The sequence below is a fragment of the Aspergillus clavatus genome, genomic scaffold (assembly GCF_000002715.2).
Source record: "Aspergillus clavatus NRRL 1 1099423829806 genomic scaffold, whole genome shotgun sequence".
In the NCBI taxonomy this organism is placed as follows: Eukaryota; Fungi; Ascomycota; class Eurotiomycetes; order Eurotiales; family Aspergillaceae; genus Aspergillus; species Aspergillus clavatus.
Window position 1 is genome coordinate 299042 of NW_001517093.1, and position 21671 is coordinate 320712.

At 50.8% G+C, this 21671-nt stretch overlaps 7 protein-coding genes across 7 annotated transcripts, besides 7 other annotated features; 3 read left to right on the plus strand and 4 right to left on the minus strand.

Annotated features, from left to right (window-relative positions):
• Nucleotides 1-499: 499 nt before the first annotated feature.
• ACLA_080120 (uncharacterized protein) lies at nucleotides 500-2792 on the plus strand (the record flags this gene model as incomplete). Its single annotated transcript, XM_001267753.1, has 2 exons — nucleotides 500-896; nucleotides 976-2792. The coding sequence occupies 2 exons, from the start codon at nucleotides 500-502 to the stop codon at nucleotides 2790-2792; spliced, it is 2214 nt and encodes a 737-aa protein (XP_001267754.1).
• Nucleotides 2793-3407: 615 nt separating this feature from the next.
• On the plus strand, nucleotides 3408-4751 carry ACLA_080130 (putative DnaJ domain protein; the record flags this gene model as incomplete). The annotated part of the gene is made up of 2 exons (XM_001267754.1): nucleotides 3408-3571; nucleotides 3662-4751. 2 exons carry the CDS (start codon nucleotides 3408-3410, stop codon nucleotides 4749-4751), a joined length of 1254 nt encoding a protein of 417 aa, XP_001267755.1.
• A 139-nt stretch (nucleotides 4752-4890) lies between these two features.
• On the minus strand, nucleotides 4891-6865 carry ACLA_080140 (flavin-containing monooxygenase; the record flags this gene model as incomplete). Its single annotated transcript, XM_001267755.1, has 5 exons — nucleotides 4891-5473; nucleotides 5550-6129; nucleotides 6182-6642; nucleotides 6690-6770; nucleotides 6828-6865. 5 exons carry the CDS (start codon nucleotides 6863-6865, stop codon nucleotides 4891-4893), a joined length of 1743 nt encoding a protein of 580 aa, XP_001267756.1.
• A 671-nt stretch (nucleotides 6866-7536) lies between these two features.
• Nucleotides 7537-8258, plus strand: ACLA_080150 (snoRNA-binding rRNA-processing protein IMP3; the record flags this gene model as incomplete). Its single annotated transcript, XM_001267756.1, has 3 exons — nucleotides 7537-7568; nucleotides 7637-7997; nucleotides 8085-8258. The coding sequence occupies 3 exons, from the start codon at nucleotides 7537-7539 to the stop codon at nucleotides 8256-8258; spliced, it is 567 nt and encodes a 188-aa protein (XP_001267757.1).
• Nucleotides 8005-8036: a microsatellite.
• Nucleotides 8005-8048: a microsatellite.
• A 416-nt stretch (nucleotides 8259-8674) lies between the features above and the next one.
• Nucleotides 8675-9925, minus strand: ACLA_080160 (uncharacterized protein; the record flags this gene model as incomplete). Its single annotated transcript, XM_001267757.1, has 1 exon — nucleotides 8675-9925. One exon carries the CDS (start codon nucleotides 9923-9925, stop codon nucleotides 8675-8677), a length of 1251 nt encoding a protein of 416 aa, XP_001267758.1.
• Nucleotides 9926-15735: 5810 nt separating this feature from the next.
• Nucleotides 15736-15776: a microsatellite.
• A 66-nt stretch (nucleotides 15777-15842) lies between these two features.
• Nucleotides 15843-15884: a microsatellite.
• Nucleotides 15885-15976: 92 nt separating this feature from the next.
• Nucleotides 15977-16017: a microsatellite.
• Nucleotides 15977-16026: a microsatellite.
• Nucleotides 16027-16217: 191 nt separating this feature from the next.
• Nucleotides 16218-16252: a microsatellite.
• Nucleotides 16253-17271: 1019 nt separating this feature from the next.
• On the minus strand, nucleotides 17272-18115 carry ACLA_080170 (BTB/POZ domain protein; the record flags this gene model as incomplete). Its single annotated transcript, XM_001267758.1, has 3 exons — nucleotides 17272-17820; nucleotides 17875-18001; nucleotides 18045-18115. 3 exons carry the CDS (start codon nucleotides 18113-18115, stop codon nucleotides 17272-17274), a joined length of 747 nt encoding a protein of 248 aa, XP_001267759.1.
• Nucleotides 18116-19073: 958 nt separating this feature from the next.
• On the minus strand, nucleotides 19074-20956 carry ACLA_080180 (allantoate permease family MFS transporter; the record flags this gene model as incomplete). Its single annotated transcript, XM_001267759.1, has 7 exons — nucleotides 19074-19125; nucleotides 19179-19359; nucleotides 19419-19767; nucleotides 19817-20236; nucleotides 20295-20500; nucleotides 20558-20653; nucleotides 20719-20956. 7 exons carry the CDS (start codon nucleotides 20954-20956, stop codon nucleotides 19074-19076), a joined length of 1542 nt encoding a protein of 513 aa, XP_001267760.1.
• Nucleotides 20957-21671: the final 715 nt, after the last annotated feature.

Consider the following 21671-nt stretch of genomic DNA (forward strand, 5'->3'; position numbering starts at 1 on the left):
ACAGTGCCATCGCAAGGTTAAGAGCTCGGCTGTGATGAAAGACAATTCAATACCTACCTACTTGATAACCGTGGGTTCCGTCGTAATTAAAAGCTAAGCTGGATGTACACGTTTTTTTTTTTCGCCCACTAGATTACTTCCTACGAGGCATTTTGTGTCCAATACTCGCGACTCGACATGGACAAAATCACATGACAAGAGCGAAGTGCCAAGGTGCAGTGACGCAAGAGTGAGAGGAGCTGCAGACTACGGTCCAAGTTGCGAACTGCCATGATGATGCATCACTGACCTTCTCAGACCTGACTTCTCCTGGCAGACTTGATGAAACTGGATCTCCATTTCATCTAATCCATCTCACTGGAGAATTGATCCCATCAATTCCCCCCATCTCCCGAGGGTCTCTACCATCCAGAGCGGTGATCGACGGTTGTCTCTAGTGTTTCCGAGAGTGTACGTAGTAACAAGCCCGTGGGGTATCCACCACGATCCATCCGCCATCATGACGAGAGGAGAAACAGAACCGCTTTTGCCTCGCTACAACGATGATACATCGCGTCAGGGTCGCTTGCATCAGAAACTGCATAGCTATCAGATGCTTCGGGCCCTGTCCGAAGGTTACATGCCATCCACCGACCAGACCATCACCAATCTACGGACTCTTCTAGCCTCGGACATCCTCAATTACCGCAATCAGGATATCGGCAGCGTTGGTCGTCAGCTCATCCGCGACTGCCGCCTGTGGATTGAAATATTCATTGAGTTCCTGCGCGAAAAGAACGGTGACGACCAGCTGCAGGAGTTCCTATGGCATTTGTCTCGTTCTCGAGCTTCGCTGGATACGTCCCAGGTCGCTCGTCGTGCGTCCAATGCCAAGGCTAGACAGGATACTAAAGCAGGTATGATTTGCGCTGTAGGAGTACACAAGTGCTTCAGTCAGAATGCTCGCTCGAGACGCTGACATATTTTCTAAACCAGCATATGACAGTCTGCGGACCGTAGGAAAGCTTCTCCTGACCAATTCTGACTTTCGGCTCTTTGTCGAGGATCTGACGACTGTTGGGCGGGAGATCTTCTCTGACACCGCTTATGCCTTGTCTGATACGTCAAAACAGGTTGGAGAACAGTTGAAACCATCTCTGAAAGATTTGAACGCGGTCAAGGGACCCGGCGCCGATGATGGCCGCGCTCCATCTAATGAAGAGATTCGCCAGCAGGCTTCCAAAGTAGCAGAGGTTGCTGGCCATGGGCTCGCTGAAACTGGTCGCGAAGCTATTGATAGCGCCAAAGAGCACCTCATGGGACGGGAGAAAGGTGCCCTACTGCACCGGCTGAAGCAGGCCGTGATGAAATTGCGCGAACGGACAGACTACTCTGATTCCATTTCGACCCTGGTGCAGCTGGTCCAGCGCTATGCACATCTGTATGCCAGCGCCGCCTCAGAGGTTGTCACCACGGCCGAGGAAGAGGTAGACATCAACGAGGACCTCAAACTCGCAATGGATCGATTTTGGGCGCTGCTGCAGTCCTTTGGGGACGCCGAGGAGTGGAAGAAGCTAGAGGAGAAGTTTAAACAGGTCTTGAAGCATGCTAACGATGACCCCGAGTTCGAGAACTTGTTTTCAGAGATTGGATCATCGGTTCAAGAGTTGCTGACAGACCCGAAATTCTTTGATGAAGCACCCCAAAAGGTGGAAGAGCTGAAAGAGAAATCAAAGAAGGTTGGGGCCGAGTCAAATCTGCGTCAGGACGTGGATGCCTTCCTTGCGCAGGCCAAGCGCACACTCAGGACTGTCCCCGAGGACCTGCAGGTGTCGAAGCTGGTCGATGCGACCAACAAGCTGTTTAGAGACGCATGGGACGGCTACCAGGACCGAAAGAGCCGGTTGCCATCAGACATGGTTGAAATCCTCTTTCCCCTCCTCATTCGCAGCATTCAGTATATCCCGATCCCGCGTCTGGAACTCTCCGCGCCCGAGATGGACCTGTTAATTGAGAGCCTCATCCTCGAGCCGGGTCACACGGTCAACTATTCGTCGTTTCTTCCGTATCGGATGCACATCACCACGCGCAATGACATCGATATCTTGAAGAAGCATTCGAAGCGGACTGCGACCGACCTCAAAACCACATTCACTGCCTCAGTCTTCGGCCTGAACATCAGTGCGTCCGAGTTTGGCTACTGGCTCCGAACTCATCAATCGCCATTTTTCCGCATCAAAGATGAGGGCATTGCCAGTTTCTATCTCGACCAACGTGGGATTGATATCTCGCTCGATGTGGAAGTGGGTCGGGAGCGACTAGAGCAGATCTTTACCCTTCGCGGCGTGCGCGTTCGGATCCATAAGCTTGACTACAAAGTCCACAAGAGCAAGTGGAAATTCCTGCTGTGGCTGACCAAGCCATTCCTGAAGCATATGGTCCGCCGAGTACTGGAGAAGAAAATCGCCGAGTCCATCGTCCAGGCGGCCTTTGCTCTTAACCGAGAGTTAGTCTTCGCCCGAGAACGGCTCCGGGCCGCTCGCATTGCCAACCCTCACGATCTGGCGACCTTTGTCCGGGCCGTGTTGGCCCGGTTGAAGCCGATGGCAGACACGGACATCGAGGCCCGGATCGGGTTCGAGGCCCCGAGCGGTGGTGTCTTCAAGGATGTGTATGCGCCTGGTAGCATTGTGAAAGTGTGGCGTGAGGAAGGATTGCGGGCCCAAGAGGCCATTGAAGAGGGAGATGAGAGCCAAGGTCTGGGACGAACATGGCGCAATGAGGTTTTCGATGTTGTTGGTCGTTCGTGGTAAGAGTTTTCCAGTGGAAGGTGACAACGGCCAGACGAATGTACGGATTAATGAACTCTTCTATCATTTGTTTTGTTACTCTTTTTTTTTTTCGTTTTTCTAATTTGACTCTTGTGCGATTATGGGATGACCATTCCTAGTACCTCTGTTTTATGCCTTGAATCTCAGGCCGTAATTTCTCCCCAATGACACCCACGTGACCGGGGAAACCATTCTCCGGGCGTTGCGGCCACCTAATCAAAAGCTATCGTGGACTATTATTATCGGCAGATAGACAAACCCGCTGTGGCAGCATTCCCTGGGCAGCGCAACAACACTTGACGCCAGCCACTTTCTCTTGAGTTCTTCGCTGATCTCGAGACTACAGCAGCCTCCTAGTATATCACACAGCGATAGGCGCCAATATCGACATAAATAAGTCTGAACTCAAAGCTTGACACCAGACATCCAAGCTATCCTCCGAATATCTCTTATCCATCCATCCATACATCCAAACAACAACTCCGAATACCGAACAAGGCAGATTGTTCGTCGCACAGGGGGACTATCCTCCAATCGAACGATTTCCCGGAATCGCCTTGAGCCGCCCATGCTGGTAGGAGAACGGTTTCCCTCAAAATGCGTCTCATCACGATTCTTTTAGCGATTGCGCTATGCATGGTGCTGGTGCTGGCGAAGGAGGATTACTACAAGATCCTGGGGCTGGATAAATCGGCCTCGGAGCGGGATATCAAGCGCGCGTATCGGACGTTGAGCAAGAAGTTCCACCCTGACAAGAACCCGTAAGTCAGATCCATCAAGAGAAGGAGGGGGAGGTGGAGGACGGTGGAAGAATGCTAGATTGACATGATTGGGGGGGGGGAAAACAATAGTGGTGACGAGACCGCCCGCGAGAAATTCGTCGAAATCGCTGACGCCTACGATGTCCTCTCGACCGCGACAACCCGCAAGATCTACGACCAGTACGGACACGAAGGGGTTGAGCAGCACCGGCAGGGCGGGACGGCCGGGCGACAGGCCAATGACCCCTTCGACCTCTTCTCGCGGTTCTTCGGCGGCGGCGGGCACTTCGGGCACGCGCCGGGCCACCGGCGCGGGCCGGACATGGAGATGCGGGTGGGCCTGCCGCTGCGCGACTTCTACACGGGGCGGGAGATCCGGTTCATGCTGGAGAAGCAGCAGATCTGCGACGCGTGCGAGGGGACCGGGTCGGCGGACCGGGAGGTAGTCACGTGCGACCGGTGTTCGGGCCGCGGGATGGTGATCCAGAAGCACATGCTGGCGCCGGGCATGTACCAGCAGGTGCAGATGCCGTGCGACCGGTGCAGGGGCCAGGGGAAGACGATCAAGCGGCCGTGCGGGGTGTGCCACGGGCAGCGGGTGGTGCGGCAGGAGGTGGAGACGACGGCGACGGTGGAGCCGGGCATGGGCAAGGGGACACGGCTGGTGTTTGAGAACGAGGGCGACGAGAGCCCCGATTGGATCGCGGGCGATCTGATCCTGGTGCTGGACGAGAAGGAGCCCGAGTTCGCGGCTGCGGCCGACCAGCGCTCCGACGGCACCTTCTTCCGCCGCAAGGGCCGCGATCTGTTCTGGCGCGAGGCGCTGTCGCTGCGCGAGGCCTGGATGGGTGACTGGACGCGCAACATCACGCATCTCGACGGCCATGTCGTGCAGCTGGGCCGCAAGCGCGGCGAGGTCGTCCAGCCGCTGGCCGTCGAGACGGTCCACGGCGAGGGCATGCCCTTCTACGCGGAGGGCCACCTGCATGAGCACCACGACCATGACGAGGAGCCCGGCAACCTGTACGTCGAGTACAACGTCATTCTCCCGGACCAGATGGAAAGCGGTATGGAGAAGGACTTCTGGGCCATGTGGGAGAAATGGCGCAAGAAGAACGGGGTGGATCTGGGCAAGGACAGTGGCCGGCCGATCCCAGCGGAGCCCAAAGATGAATTATGAATATAGCAGTCCGGGGACACTCTTCATCATTCGGCAGCGGCTTATTCTAGACAGCCTTCCTTCCTGTACATTGCATCTTGGATAGACTAGAAACTTCTGAAATATGATATTGCAGACTCCGACCAACAATACACACCCCTTACCTCTTCTCCTCTCGAATCAGGCCCATCGCATCCAACACCCACGCCACCGCATTCACAACCCCATAGAACACCATCGGCACGACCCCAAAAACCACATTTCCCAGCACGCCCCTCCGCACAATCGTCTCCGCCAGCTCCGCACGCACAATCTCCGGCGCCAGCGGCGACGCAAACGGCCCGACGAGCCGGTAGAACGTCACAAACGTCGCCCCGAAGCAGTACGTCAGCAGGATCCGCAGCCCGTGCCGCTGATACAGCTGCCACAGGCCCGGGGCGCCGCCGAAGTCGCGCGCCAGCGTGCTCATGTACGCGCTGTGGTCGACGCCGTACTGGATGCGCGAGGTCGGGGCCGAGAGGAGGTGGTAGTGCGGGGGGTCCATCGGGACGGGCATGCGGTGTGTGATGAGGGCGGTCCACCACATTGCTTGTTGTTCGGCGATGGGGGGGATTGCGCCGACGCCGGGGCGGACGAAGCCGATGAAGGCGAGGTCCGGGTGGGAGGCGTTGATGATGTTGCGGGTGTGGGCGTCTGCGGCGGTGGGGTAGGAGGCGTTGAGGTATGAGAAGGTTTGTTTGTATCTGGGTGTATTATGTTTAGCTGGGCGTTTTTGCTAGAGGTTGTAGGCAGAGGAAAGGGGAAGGGGAAGGGGTTTACCCCGTGCAGTAAACGACGCAATCTGGCTTGACCGTCTTGGTCTTCATCCGCTGCCAGTCCTTGCGCTTGGGATCGGGCGTGAAGGTGACCGTGCCGGTGTTGTCGATGGACTGCGGCCATGTGCAGGTGTCGACGTAGCGGTCGGAGTTGGCATCCTCAGGCGGGTCGATGTATCGGTTCCCGATCAGGCTCAGCAGCGGGTTGCGGGTCTGGTACGGCCGGTTGAGGTATGGCATCGCCTTGTTGCTCTTGTTGAGGAAGACGTATGCGCGCCCCAGGCGGTCCGGGGGCAGTTCGCCGACGTGCTGGTTCATTCCGGCTTGGGTGCCGGTCAGGAACCATAGGACGCGCTTGATGACGAAGTCGGAGACGAACCAGCGGAGGCGGCTGCGGGCAATTGCATGATGGACGTATGCGGTCTCGAATAGGTTGGTGATCAGCCCGTCGATAGGCAACCCGCCCTTGAAGGTCTTGCCGAAGACCTGGAAGCGGCTGAGCTGTTTGGGGAAGGAGAGAAAGCCCGTCCGGAAGCACATTGTGACCGACTGTGCATCCGCTTTGATGGATTCGTACGCGATATCTGGCAGGAGTCAATCAATTGCGTTCTTAGACTTCCATGTGTTTCATCTCACCCATTGCTGTCTCTCCACAGCCCAGGATCAATACATTGCGATGCGCCACCTGCGACCGGCTCTTGTACTTGGAGGAATGGAACACGTCGCCCTGCACATGTTCGATGCCTGGAATCGACGGAATGTTCGGCTCGACATGGAGTCCGGTGCAGACAGCGATGTGCGAGCAGTCATATACTTGCTCCTCCGGAAAGTTCTTGGCGGAATAGGTGACCCGATGCTTCCACTTCTGATTCTCCAGTGGACGGACACTCGTCACACGGCAGTTGAGCTTTATGTACTGTTCCAGGCCGAATCGCGCAATGTACGACTTGAGATAGTCGACGTATGCTGGGAGCGATACATGATCTGACGTCTCTAACGGAAACCGATGATCCGAGAACGCTGTGAGCTGCTTACTGCTCACCAGCTCTGCATTGTCGTAGGAGCGGTACCGAAATGTACCGCCGATCTCGTCTTCACTACAGGGTCATTAGTACACTCTTTTACGAGAGTTGTTGATACCTACGCTTCAAACAAGCATGCCTCAATGGGTGTTTCTGGTGTCGACGCTTCAAGGACAGTCTTGAGAGTAGCCAAGCCGCCGGGTCTATTTGGTGTGAGTCTGGGCACAAGTGGATCTGGTCCGATCTAGAGCTTGACTTACCCAGCGCCGATGATGGCAATCCTCATGGGAGTGCTCATTTTGATAGGAGTGCGTGAGGACGTTTTATCGAGGAGATATCCAACTTGTCAGAAGCTGGTCAGCTTATGTCGGTCTGGACCTGGAACATGTCGCTAAACTTGATTCAGCCATGGAGGCTAATGGCGCACGCTTCTTGCATGCATTTTTGCATACAAGCAATCATTGGGCAATTAATTGATCACCTTCACGAGCTGGAGCAAACCAACCTATGAAGAATACAATCATCAGCTAGCTGTCTATGCATCTTTCTGTTGTTGTGGTAAAGGTACAGCTACTGTCCGGTCACCTGACTACAGAGATGCGCAGACAAGACAAGACTGAGCTCCAAGATCTCGCATTATTGCCTGAACTCAGCAACTTAATCCAATATCTGGCTGGTATCACCTACCGAGTATTCCGTAGTATGTCCAAAGCTCTCCCTTCACCGATTCAATCGTATCTGTTCCATAAGATTGTTATCAATTCCTTCAGGCAACAAGGCATTAAGGCACCAAGACAGCTCCAGCTGTTTGCATCATTTGCACCTCAACACCAAAAATTCCCCCTCACCGCCTTTCTATCACATCGAATTTTCTACCATCAAAAGCATCAACACCACCAGCACCACGACTCACAAATCACTTCATCCAGAAACCCAATCTCCCCTAACCCCCCTTCCCCAATCTCCAAAATGGTCCGCCAACTCAAACACCACGAGAAAAAGTACCCCCCCCCACCCTCCCCTCTTCTCCCCCTCCAACCTCCAAGCTAACTCACTGAACAACACCCAGACTCCTCCGCAAAGTCGATTTCATCAACTACAAATCCGACGGCGGCCACCGCGAGCACCAGATTCGCGCGCGCTACCACCTGCAGAACGACACGGACTACAAGTCGTACAATGCGCTGTGCGGCTCCCTGCGGCAGCTCGCGCACAAGCTCTCACAGCTGGACCCGGACTCGGACCCCGTGCGCAAGAAGCTCGAGTCCGAGGTGCTGGATAAGCTGTGGCGGATGGGGATTCTGAAGCAGAGCCGCGAGCAAGGGGCGGGCCTATCGCGCGTGGAACGCGAGGTCACGGTCTCGGCGTTTTGTAGGCGGCGGTTGGCCGTGGTGATGGTGAGGACGGGGATGGTGGAGACGATTAAGGCGGTATGTGTTTTTTTTTTTTTTTTTTTTTTTCTTTTTTTTTCCCTTCTTTTTGTGGAAAGGGGATAAAGGCTAATGATGATCGATTAGGCCGTGACGTATATCGAGCAGGGACATGTGCGCTGTGGCCCAGAGGTTGTTACGGACCCGGCGTACCTGGTGACGCGCAACATGGAGGACCATATCACCTGGGTCGATAGTAGCAAGATCAAGCGCAGTATCATGCGCTACCGGGATAACCTGGATGATTTCGATCTGCTGTGATGACTTGTTCGTTCTTGCTTTCTGGAAGGTCGATACCCAATTATCCTTTTGTATATTCTTTGCGTCTCTCTTTTTTTTTTTTTTTTATCTTTGCATGGCGTTGGATGGGAAGCTACTCGCAACATACTACGATAGACGAGAAAAGTCACCCGGTTACTAAAATTCGATTTGGTTCAACCATGTGTATAACTATAGCTGTTGATGTAGGCAAAAAAACTCTCTTAAGAATAAAGACCACAACATGATGACGGGGTATCACAATTTCAAATCTCCGCCCTGAACACTGAGCCGATCAAGAAACGCAAGATGCGGACGAGAACTCTAAACGAAGTCTTGAGACCGTTGGAATCATTTCGCGTCAAGCCAGACGCTAAGCAGATGTAACATCAAAGAAACAACAGACGGCTAGACTCAACCTAGACCGTCTGGCGGCGAACGCCCAGTATATGTATCACGGAACTTTTCTTAAGCTTCAAGCCCCGGTGGAACCTGGTCTTGCCAGACTCCTTCTCCGGCTCCTCGGGCAGGTTCAGGCGGAATCGGCGGACGCTGCCCTCATAGTTGCCCTTACCGTCCTTCCCTTCCTCGAAGAACGGCATGTAACGGTCCCCGAATTGGCACCACCGGGGTGCCACGCGACGCCAGAAGCCCCGCATGCCGGTGCTGGCTCGGTCGATCTTTTCGTATTCTCGCCTGCGAGTCGAAGGCGATGTCCAGTCGATCACAGTCGCTGTCACCTGTTTCGGCGCGTCAGGGTTAGCCTTTGAAGGAGACACGTGTGTATCCTGGGGGATATCGCCAGGTCCAGGTTCGTGTTCACGCCCTGGAAAGGATAGCCGGGTATAAACGATGGGAGATGCTGGAGGTGAGCTGAATTCCGAAGACGCTTGGGGCGGGTATGGAGTGGTGTTGGAAAGGACTGGAAGGGGTCGTTTGTCCTGCAAACTGGGTTGCTGAAGTCCATTGGACTGGAAGAGCCGACAGGATTCGCGATGCAGCGCTAACAGGTTCTCGCGCTTCGTCTCCGGGTCCTTTCGATCAACGACGGACGGTGTGAGAGAGACGGTGGCCGCTCGACGGTGCGAATGGAGCGAACTGCGGCGGCTGGCGGGGGCCGAACCACGAGTGCTTCGAGAGGTGGAGCGAACATGACCGGGAGATCGGTGGGATGGTGATGGTGGCGAAATGGTTCTTTTCCTTTTGGCGGTGTGATGTCCAGCGGAAGGAGGAGTGGATGGCGCTGCTGCCACCACATTCACCCTTTCGGAGCTACCGTTCATATGGTCCAAGGACTCAGTCGCTGGTGGATTTGACGCCAGCGGCGAGTCGTAGGTATCCACGGAGACTTCGGTGACATTCACCGTGCTATAGAAGGTCTTGGCCTCTGAGATATCACTCAAACAGGGCGAAATAGCTCGCGCAGAGATATCGAGGGGTGGCACAGTCGAGACTGCCAGGTATGAGGATGGATCATAGCCAGAGCTGAAACACAAAGAAGTAGGAGACGTCGAGGTTGTGGTGGCAGTAGTAGTGGTGACAGAGGCAGCGAGGATAGTAGGATCATCTAGGTGCAGTGGGTGGTCATGATGAATGTGGCTTATAGAAGTGTGGTGGTGGTTGTGGTTGCCGCTGGGGAGCAGTGCTTGACATATGAAGGAGGCTGGCATGCTTTTAGTAGTCGTCGCTCCAGCATCAGGTGGTTGATTTCCGGGGTGGAAGCGGTTCACATGCACCCTGTGCCAGATCAGACAATAGATCAACCGACCCCAAGAACTTTTTTTTTTATGACCAAAAGCTTCTAAGTCAATGGTGTTGATCCCAAGGAAGAACTCAGGTAACTAGAGATACTCCTCGCCTTTTCTCATCAAGCATCAATCGATATGGCGAGATCAATGAGGATAGAGTTCAAGGATGGGGAGATCCAAAGAGAGGGGCAAACAACGGGATGATCACGAAGAGAACAATAAGATACTAAGAATAGTGATGGGCACTCATGATGAATGACCAGCCCCTTGATAGGGAAGACAAAGAATGACTGATATAAGAAAATTAAAGAATGAAGAGGTCTAAATGATAGTATAATAAGTTTCTCTATGAGGAGATGCTGGTAGAAGGTCCCTTAGTTATTATATATGGGGGAGGGAAGTCTCTTCACCGACAGTAGGTAGGCGCCTTAACATGCGAAAGACTAGTACCAACCATGTTGGCGATCATCAGAGTCAATGATGGCTTCTGAGACTAGTCAATATAGAGGCAAGTTCGTAGCGGTAATTGAGGGACCCATAATAATCTGTAGATATAACCAGCAACGATTGTCGCTGGTGGTGAAAGTGTTAACGCCCTGATCAGCGATGGTCTCAATGTTTCATCCCTGAACGCCGTCGATGATCGAATGAATGACCAGGGACCCCCGCACCCGCGCGAAAGCATGTCTGGAAGAGGAAGCTCGATTCGTCACACTTGGCACAACAGTAGGTAGCGCAGGAAAAGCGTCGCGGGGAGTAAGGTCGATAGATACTAGTACTACGGAGTACCTTGATAGTAGATACGAGATACTAGATACCTAGATAGCTGGAGTACTGTGGGCCAGTAAATGTAATACCAAACAGTATTTCTGTTGGATGGTTCTCCAGTCTCCACTTCTAGATTTAGGTCAAAGTGCCGCTGCTTTTTTTTCTCGGAGCAAACCTGATTACGTGGTTGATCCTGGAAAGTGCGGCCTTCAGCCTTGATTTTGCCCTCAATAATGTACTACCTAGATAGTAAGTGATGGCCGAATTAAAAATTTGCAGAATCAAGCCTAGCCACTTGTGAAGAGCAGATGGGGGGTTTCTTTTTGAGGTAGTTATCAAAATTTTATGCCTTAGGGCATAGCTAGGTAAGGTGTGGCAGTGTAAAGTGAACGTAAATACTTCATAATGTCTCCCAAGTAATGCTTGATAGTCATGTGATCATGGAGTGAATAGGTCAACAGTGTCGTCATGGACGACACCAAGAGTCTTACTGCTAGTCTTTTTGGAGACTGTACTTGAGATAGCGAAAGATTCTCATCCGAAATCAGAGGTCCACTGGAATATACTAGACTGTACAGTACATATACATCTCCCCCCCTCCAAGAGCCAGCGTAGGGCTTCCCTCTCAAACAATCGACATGAAAGCTGAATTGGTCCTAGGAATAGGAAAGATGGCTGAAAAGTTTGACAAAAAATGCCCGACCCTCCCTCATGATGCGCAAGTTTATGAAGGCTGCAGAAAACCGGGGGCACCTTGCAAACAAGCCTGCTCCAGCACGTTTTGAAGAAATCTTCTACTTCTTCTACGGCACTCTGATGGACTCCTCGACACTTAGCAAAGTCTTAAACCATCCTGGCCAGCCTGAACTCCACCCTGCAATGCTTTTTAGATACCACATGAAACTTTGGGGCGATTGCCCAGCAATATTTGTCGGCCCTGATTCCAATGAGGTTATCCATGGTATGGCCTACAAAGTTCGTTCACAGAAGGAGGAGGATTCTTTAGCTGCATATGAAACCGATATGTATAGGGTCAGGGGCTGTACTATGACATTCAACGACGGTTCGCAGACTCCAGGGAGAACGTTTGTTTGGAATGCCGAGATAGAGCTTCTTAGGGAGGGGAGTTTTGACTTGAAGGATTGGCTATTAAAGAAGAGAGAGCTTGAGATTCTCAATTAAAAGCCTTGAACCTCTGCCTGAGGAACCTACCAATTGAATGAGTAAGCATAGTCTTCATACTGGAGATGAGGATAGGTATGTACCTGTACAGACAGGCCCGTTTCCCATATTCATCTTTCGTCTTTACTGTAAAGACACTCTACTCCAGTTCCATTGGAAATGGAGTCTCATAGATCCTGAGAGCTTCTACAGGTATGCACCTCAGGAACCAGATGGCTGCCACGTGAACCAGTAGATACTGGATAGTCAGGGCTGGGGTGGCTGTTGTGTTCAGTGTGTACTCAGGAAGCTCTTATGTGTAGCCATCACAAAAGCGGCGGCACCTGGATCAGGCAATGGTTATGGAGTATAGAAAACCTGGTCAGTAACATACCAGTAAAACAATACTGTTGAGACTCAAGAATTGAAAGTACCCCATGAGTCTAGACTCTCGACCTTCTGTCCCTGCATGGCTTTCAGGAACCACAACAACAGAACATGGGGGATTCTGTCGTGCAGTGTCAGCGATGTTAACCCTACAGCTATCACAAGGCCCCTCGGCAACTGCGTCATCTGCTCAGCGTCAGACATTCCTGAATTCTGAGTCAGGAATAAAATACATGCCATGGACGCAAGGGACGACGGGCCAAAAGTTTCAAGACCACTTGAATTCTTTTAAAAGGAACTGGAAAAGCCGCTGGGCTCCACCTGACTGATCCATTGCCACTTGCCCAATCACATTGTAGGGTACTCCACCTCTGTGCAGAGGTCCCCACTGCCCGCTGGCTCCTCAATAGATCCACTATTGTGTGTAGGAGACATCATTGGAAGGCTGACCTCACCGCCACTCTCTACTCACTTAAGGTAAGTACTACGTAAGCGGGGTTACCGCCCTGACAGGTGTCAACCAATAAGGACTGTTTTAAATGCCTTTCCAATATCAGAGAACGCTTTGCCTTCCGATTGACAAAGACTTAGGTTTCTCTTGTCACCCCTCTGCTTAAAGGAGGGAAAAGCATGTGACTATGGCCAACATTTTGAAACTTCTCAGGATGGCCGGTAATCCCTTTCGGATGCAGCATACGTGAGAAGGGAACCGATGCATTAAAAAAGGCAACACTTCGTTCCCATGTCCTTCATTCGAGAACATCTCAGACCTTCCCCCAAATCAAGACGTCGTTGCCGTTCTCAGCAAACACATGACTTCTCTTATATGGCCAAATCTGGGCATAGAGTGCGACCTGCTGAGGCTGAAGCAATGAGACTTGTATCTAAGCATACCTCCGTTCCTGTGCCCGAAGTGATTTTCACAAATTTTGATCATGACTATAGAAGTATTGAGATGACTCATATTCCGGGATCTTCTCTAAATGACAAGTGGGATACACTGGATGAGAAGAGCAAAGAGTCGATTTGTCTACCAGTCTGGGGGTCAATTTCCAAGATACAGGCCATCTCACAGAGCTCAAAGGTTTTTGGCAATGCGCTGCCGATGGCTCTTTAACAAGGGACCCATTGCTTGAGGATCTGCAAGATCCGGGCCGACCCTTGATGAATGATTCAGATTTGCGAACTCGCATCTTCGAGCGCTATTCTCACTGTGGAGGTCGTCGATGTGAACACCAGTTACCTGACATGCTGCCACCTTCAGACTGTACTGTGTTCACGCACGCTGGTATTGCGCCTCAAATATATTATGGTTGATGAATGGCACAGTCACGGGCATTCTTGACTGGGACTATGCGGGATGATACCCAGGTTATTGGGAGTATGTGCAGATTCTGAGACCTGCTTTCTGGGGTGACTGGTCAGTGTAAATGGATCAGACTGCACCACAGAGATGGGACATTAGCGGGGATTAATGCCGCCAGGCGGGTCTTGTTTTAACATCGCCATACAAGTTACAACGTCTACTGATTTCAGCTGAGATTTGGAAATACGTTTGTGGTGACTAGGAAGGACTATTCCAGCCACAGGCACCATTTCGAGCAAGGCCCTCTGATGACAAACCGGTGGAGGTGACGCAAAGCACGGACTCAGGTCTAGCACAGGCTGTTGTTCCAGAGCCTACTCAGGACCCCCTCCAGTTTCTGTGCCGTGAAGGACAGCCGGAGCCCTATGTGGGGAATCATTTTCAGCCTTCTCATGACCAGTTGTTCCAATGTGCCTACCAAGATATGCGAGCCTCTATGATGGCTTTTGATCTTTTACTTTCAGAAAAAAAAAAGCAACACTTTGGGAGAAATTTGTTTTACACTTAATGTGTCTCATGGCCGGTATTCCATTTGGAAAGTTCGTCACGGAAACTGGTTATCAGAAAAATTGACATAGGCCGGGTATGAAAGTAACCTGATTGAAATGCGTGATGTTACGGAACACGTTTCCAACCATCTGAGGAAGAAGGATTCCGAATTAAGCAAGTATGGAATGACGGTGGACAAATTCAAAGGGCTAGCAAAGGCTTTGAATGGTGGGAAGCATGCCTGTCGAGCTTAACGACATTTTTAATCATTAAACATTATGTTAGTATACATGTATATCTTGGGTTGCGTATCTCATCTTCCATAATGTCCGCTCTTGTCTCGGCAAAGAAATATCTTGATGGTTTGTCGAGCTGTGGAATCTAGATTCTGATCCCGCAACTTTAACTGGATCCGGTCGAGGATGGCTGCATTAAAGTCCTAGAGCATATGAGTGGTGAGGAAAAAGATGCCAGGATAATACTTGGGTGTGCGCAAGAAAGTGGCAACAAGACGGTTGCGTTCGAACTGCAGGCCATCTCGCCGCTGCTTTTCTTCATACTCCTGGTTCCTAAGGAAAATGAGTCTGGTGGCCTGACTATCGCTGCAAGGAGACACAAATGTCTCCCAACGAAGTACTATAGGAATGAGTATTGCAAGACTCGCTCTTGTTGTACAATGTCTCAGTATGTCAACCCTCCCTCGGTTCTCAACAGATCTGATACTGATGGGCAGTAGAAAGTACATCTAAGAGAAACCATAGTGCAGGTCGACCGCGGGCTCTCAGACAGTACTATCAAACAACAGGCATTATTCTCTACATCAGTTGAAAGGAAGACCTTGTCCAGATATTTCATTGTTCATTGTTCATTGTTAGTCAGAACTTGGCCTTGTCTCTTTTCATCAGGAACCCTGGCTTGCATGCAAGACTCTAGGTACCGGTCTGTCTTTTTTACTGTTTTGGCTACACAGAAACACTGCTAGCAAATCTTCTACTCAATGGACATATTATTCACAATCTCCCGTCATAGAAGAGGGCCCTCGATGACCCTATGTAGACTCCAAGCAACCTCCCCATAAACACATTACAAAAGATGACGGTCAAGTCCCTCGAGTCCTAGAGACAAAAGAAGTAGGATGAGCAAGATCGAGTCAACCACTCTATCTCCAAGAAGAGAAGCACACAAAAAGCAATAACCATGGGTACCAAGACCTCGTCTCTCTTTCTGCCTAGACAAAGCACGTTGTCATTGCTATGCCGGCTTTCGACAAGCACACCTCTTTATGGTTCACCCCCAGGCAACACCCACCGAGGAGCATCACAATGAGTGAATGATGAATGACCTCAAGAAGTCGCAACACACCATGGCTTTGTTTTGTTGCCTTGAGCGGAAAAGGCAAAGGAAACCCCGGGTATAAAGACCCCCTCTTGCTCTCCTCTGCAGCTCGTTCGTTCTTTCCTTCTTACAACTCTCTCTCTCTCACATACATTCTGACGGCAAATACGACTCCTGAGTGACTACCTCTGGTGGAAGCTCAAGTCGTCCCTTCTCTTCTTGCCTGTCTTGCTCTCTTGCCTCTCTTTCTTTCTTTCTTTCTTTCTTCCCCAGTCTACTGTGCCCATCTCACCTTCCTCCTTAGATAGTAGCCTGAGCTGAGTCCCTTCCCTTCTTTGCCTTCCTCTCCCCTTTCCTTCCTTTCCCCTTTCGTTCCCTGCACATTACCCCAGCAACATACACAAGAGAAAAAAAAATCCGGACTGCAACAAAAAGGAGGGTGGGAGGGTTGCATCCAACACCAGGAAAAAACAAACAAAACAAAACAAAAACAAAACAACAAAAAACAACAAAAAACCCAAAAAAGGAAGTCACCTACAGCAGGGTACCATGCTGTATGCGCTTCACTAAACACAAAACACAGGGCATACTGCATACCGCATACACAGGCCCTTGGTTGGGTGGTTGGGAACGGGCCTGGGTTATCAGACGTGTTATTGTGCCGTCTGATAACGATTCTCTCTTTTCGCGAGAGAGAAAAAGTGTGAGTCTTCTTCTTTCTCTTCTTCCTTCTCCTTCTTCTTAGGGATCTTGAGGAGTTTTGCTAACTAGCTAGCTATATATATGTCCTTATCGGCGAGGGGATGCTGCCATCTTCCACGAGGGGTGGTCTGTTGGTGGGCAAAAATGCTCATGGAGGTATGTATGGCTTTTATGTTCTTGTAGATGCATTGGCAATAGATACTAATGAGGGATTACCTAGGTGTTGATGGGTGGACTTTGTGCTCAGTTGTATAGTTATGGAGGGGGAACCAGGCTGTAGTCTATAAGTGTGTGTGAATGTGTCTGCATCTATATCATGTATGGTGATGAGCATGTCCTCCTTTTGAACTTTTCTGGTCTGGGGCAGTGGTTTTATGTAAGACTGAGACTGACATTAATGACACTCGCTCTATGACTTTTATCCATTTAGACAATGACCTACTGCTTCTCGAAGATGGCCGACGACTTAATCCTTGGAGTAGCCCCCCAAACTCCTTCTCTATCCTTGGTAAATGCAGCTGCACCCTGACACCCTCGGTAATATGTGCCTTCTTAGCCAGCTATGATTATCTATGTAGTAGTCATCATGTAATCCTACAGTAGCCAGATAGACCTGCTAAGATCCCTCTCATTCGCAGACACTAGAGAGAGCACAGAACTGCGGATCGACAGCCACGAACCTACATTGACTACTGAACGAGCTGGGGAGGTGTTGCATATAAAAAACCTTAGCTGGATATTAAGATATTCACGCAGCCAACTGACCTTGTCACCGCGAGATGCTAGACACCTCACGCACCCAATCCCGTGTGGTAGTACACTACGTAGCTAAGCCCTCTTCTACCAAGAGATTCTCCATCCAGACTCCCTGGCTGGTTCGACATAATGCCTTTTCATAAAGAGGCTATGAGGCTCACGAAACAACGACTTGGCAAAGGCGAGGAATATTGATAAGCAAGGAGTACGGAGTAGATGTCGGCTTGTTTCATCAAGATCGGTGGGCCCGGCACATGAGAGCACTGCTTTCCGGAGGCATATGTCCAAATATGGGACACCGGGGTTAAAGGACGATAAACTCTTCCCAGTCCCTCCGTTTTCCACAAAATGGACAACGATTTGCAAACTCGCTTTTCAACATTTCCCATTCTTTGCAACAAATGAGACACCGATACCTTTTCATCCGACTCGGGTTGTTCTGCTTCTGAACAAGATCAGCAGCGAACCCGACAGTTTCCCTCAGCACCTGTATAAAGCCCTCCTTTTCCAATAAGGCACTGATATTTCCCAGGGATGTGTCGACCAGAGGGTCGCGAAGGCCTCGATCTCCTGAGGGCGTGGTCGAGTAAGCGCCCGCAATAGCAAGAGGAAAATCGTCCATGTCCCAGTCTGTTTGTATCGCCGCTGCAAACTCCGTTCTTGCTTGCTCTTTGAGCTTCGGGACGTCGTATTTGTCACCAACCTGGTAGACCTTCGCATGAAACAGCATTGGAGAAACGCGCTCTCGGTCACGGCCGATGCTATTATAATCGAATCCGTACAGGAAGTTTATCATTGCTTCCACGGCTCGGGGATCATCATCTTCAAGGCGCACGACGCTCTCCTCTACTTCCTATATGTTTGCATTAGACATGACCACCATCTCCTATCATCGCGCTGTACTTACCTTCCAGTTGTGGTTGAACAGGCGAGCGAAATAGGCCGACTGCCCGCAGATGATCAGTCTGTGCACTTTGAACTCTTGGTCCTTGGAGATGATTTTGAGGTCGGAAAAGATCGACGAGCGAAAGAATCTGAGATTATTTAGTACAGGCACTGGTTTCCAACAGATCTTACACGAACTCCTGTATACCGGCAGTGAGGCTTCCTGGCTCAGCCTGTGACTCAATAAGCTGGTCGCTATCCATCTCTGGCTATTATGTTGCACTGACGAGGGAGTCTGAGGAGGTTTTGTGGTCAGAAAGATAGATTTACTATAAGATATTGCACTGCTTGGTGGGATCTTAAGGCCTGGTTGAAGCAAACGTGCAAAGTCACGGGGGAAAAAGAAAGCAGAGGAAAGCTACCATAGACGCCCAAAAGAGGCGCCCATCCTTTGTTTAGCTACAGATCCAGTTCCTAAAACCTGGCAAGAATCCAGCTCACCCTATCGATTCTCCGCAATTACCGCGCCTGAGCCTGAGCTGCAGTTCATCTCACCTGCGATGCCAACAGCCAGGCATTATCTGTTGCCGTGGCTGGATAAAGATTATTGGTTTGGCTATTCGATGCCCAAGCTGGAAAATAATCTACTCTGTGATATCACGGGGAGACTAGCCAGTGTGTCTACACGGATCTATTTGTCCTATACTAATATAACTTGAACCCAAGTGTATCATCAAGACACCCCACTCGTAGACCAAGGCTCTGTTCTTTTGCTTCTGCCGCACTTCCTTACTGGAACAACCAATAAAAAAAAGTGCCTTGCTAATGCTGCTGGTTGTTACTTGAAGGCCGATGTCATGCCAGCGGAAGTACAGCCCCAGCTCCTAAGCGAGCTGATCACATAGAGCTTCAAATATAGGTGGCGTGTGAAGTTTTGAGATCTGGGGGTAGATCACGTAGATATACACTCACTAGGCTTCTTAGTCGGGTTGTCATTGAGTCTGGAAAGGTTCGGGTGGGTAGGATAGTGTGTAAAACATTGCGCAATATACCTACACTTTTAAAAAGACACAGTTCAAAATAACATAGATTATCTCAAGCTGTAGCTCAGATATCTGCCTAATCGATCATCATGACCCCATAGGGGTCAAAAGGGTACAAGCAGCCGCGGCAGCGGGATATTGAAAGCACAAATCGCAAAACATAGCAGCAGGGAAACGCCTACAACGCGTAAACAAAATCATGGTTTTCTCTATCCGTCAGATCAAGAAACCTGTCGTACTTGTCAGATATTCGTTCTCGACAGAAGCCAGGGCCACAACTCACGCTTGATCCTCCAAGCTCACGTAGTCCGGCGACGCCCGGATAAGAGCCTTTCTCTGGTTCTCCCGGCGGTACCACCACCAAATGACGAGAAGTAGAAGCAGACACACTCCCCAGCAGACGATGATCGTGATCTCGGCGGGTACGTAGCGGGGAGCGTCCTTGGGGCGAAAGACTTGCGGGCCTGATCATATTCCCATTAGCTTCTCCATCATTTTAAGCAAATAACATAAGACTCCGTACCAATGATATTTCCAGCACAGTAGCCAATCAAGTACACCGCTGCCACTGTCGTCTTTTTCGTGTAGCCTGCGACGTTGGAGGAGATTAGGGATAGGAGTGCCACGAAAGGTGTCGGGCTCGCTTGGGTCATGTAGTAACCGATCAGCCGGCCGACATTGTTCGATAGTGGGAGGGCGACGATGAGGACCATCCCAACGATCGAGGTAACCAGGCCGCCTGTGCTGTAGAGAATACGCTGCCCCGTGATTTGACCCAGATATCCGTTCGCAATGAGCGCTACCACTTCGACTGCGCCGCCGGGAGTACCGTACAATAGACTCTCCTCGGCGGTATAGCCGAAGCTGGTGATCTATCAACAGTTATGACAAAGTCAGGAAGGCGTTGAGGGTGCGACCAACCAGTTGGTTGAAAAAGTTGGTGATCCCACCGTTGGGAATGTCCGCAATGAGTGCGTATAAGAAGAAGGCCCAGGTCATTGGATCCAGCAGCGCCTCCTTCACCTGGTACAGCTTGAAATGCTTGTTTCCAATACCCTGTTGGTTGACTCTGACACGGGCAACGGCGAGAATGCGATCCTCTTTCTTCAACCATCGTGCATTCAGCTGGCTGTCAGGGACAACCCATAAGAAGATCACTCCAAGGGTAATCGTGAGCAGGCCTGTCACCAGGAACACAATCTTCCATGGTTCAATGGCCGAGCCATTTTTCCTGGTTCCCACTGCAATGCCGTATGCCACCAAGCCGCCGACGATCTGGCCCCAACCATTAAAACTGAACCAGATATTGACTCGACTGCTCTGTTCGGCTTTGGTATACCACTGTGCGATGGTCATTTTAGCGTCGCCTTTACGTGCAGGTTCAGAATAAATGTCATACTTGAGAGGTCAAGAGGGCGAAGCCTGGAGTAACAGAGGCCTCAAATACACCAAGGAAGAATCTTATGGCAATGGCGCCTGAAAAGTTGTTGACAGCGGCAAAACAACATAAGATTGCGCCCCAAATAATGATGCAAGTCGCAGAGTATTTTCCTAAGGGTAATAGTTGGAGAAGTCGATTGGTTGGATATTCCCATGCCAGATAGCCTGTGATCGTCAGCAAAGGCCGCGTTTTACGACCTCCAAAAAGGGCAGATAACATACCGAAGTAGAATAAACTCCCCAGCCATTGAAAATCATCTCCTTCCAGCTTTATATCCTTCTTGATTCCCATCACACTCGCATAAGACAAGGTAGTTTCTACCGTTGTCAGCCTCGCGACAAAGCGATAAGCAATCTGCAAAGATGGAGATGGAAACACCCACTGTCAAGATAATTCAACCCATACACAAAACACATAATCGGCATCATATGCCAGTCAATAATTCTCAGCAGTCTTTTGTTCGTTTCCTCGTCCAGGGTGATGCTCTCGCCTTGGAGTTCCTCAAACACCTTCATCGCCTCATCTGCGTCATGCGCATGTTTTTCTAACGTCGGATCGACCTTCTTCACCACATCCCGTTCAACGTCCATCGCGGCTGGTGCTGGCTTCTCCTCGGTCATCTTGGAGGCAGTGTGGACACAATACAATGTCGTAGAGCTGTAGAAATGAAGAAGAAAACACACCCAAACGAGGAGATTGGGAAAGAGGGGGGATTCATATTTCCCCTCACCCCTGACAACCATGACACCATCTTATCAGTATTGCGATTCGGCCCTTGCTCTCCATGACAAAGCCCGGTGATAAGCAAGTGATATCTGGGGTAGAACCAACTAAGCCCATGCCTGGCAGTTTGCTATAGCCTATGGGCCTATAGGCTATAGCGCTTCCCCACTTGTTGGAGCAAAGGCTTTGGAGAAAGCTTATCGGAGACAAACCAAAGACGAGATACGAAAGGACTCGGTGTTGGGGGTCTCCACAGTTGTGCACTTGTGGGCGTGCCATTCCGCGTTCAGCGTGACGTGAGGGGATTGAGGCACGGCAAAGCGAGGGAAGAGCCATTTGGAGATTACAGCTTATCCATTGGCTGGATATCCCGACTGCATCAAGGGAGTTGATTCAGGCGAATCACGATGAAGGATGACGAGAGATGCACGAACTTTAGGTAGACTGGTTGACGAAGCTGCTAACCAGGATGGTGCGATGATCTTCCTCGTATCTTCCTGTGTCTTTTGATTCGAGTATGTGTGTGCGGTTCTAGTCCGCTGCCAGGTGAGCAGAGCTCAAAGGACGAGGGATTCAGGAAAGCCATGATGTGTCACTGTAACAGTGGAAAGT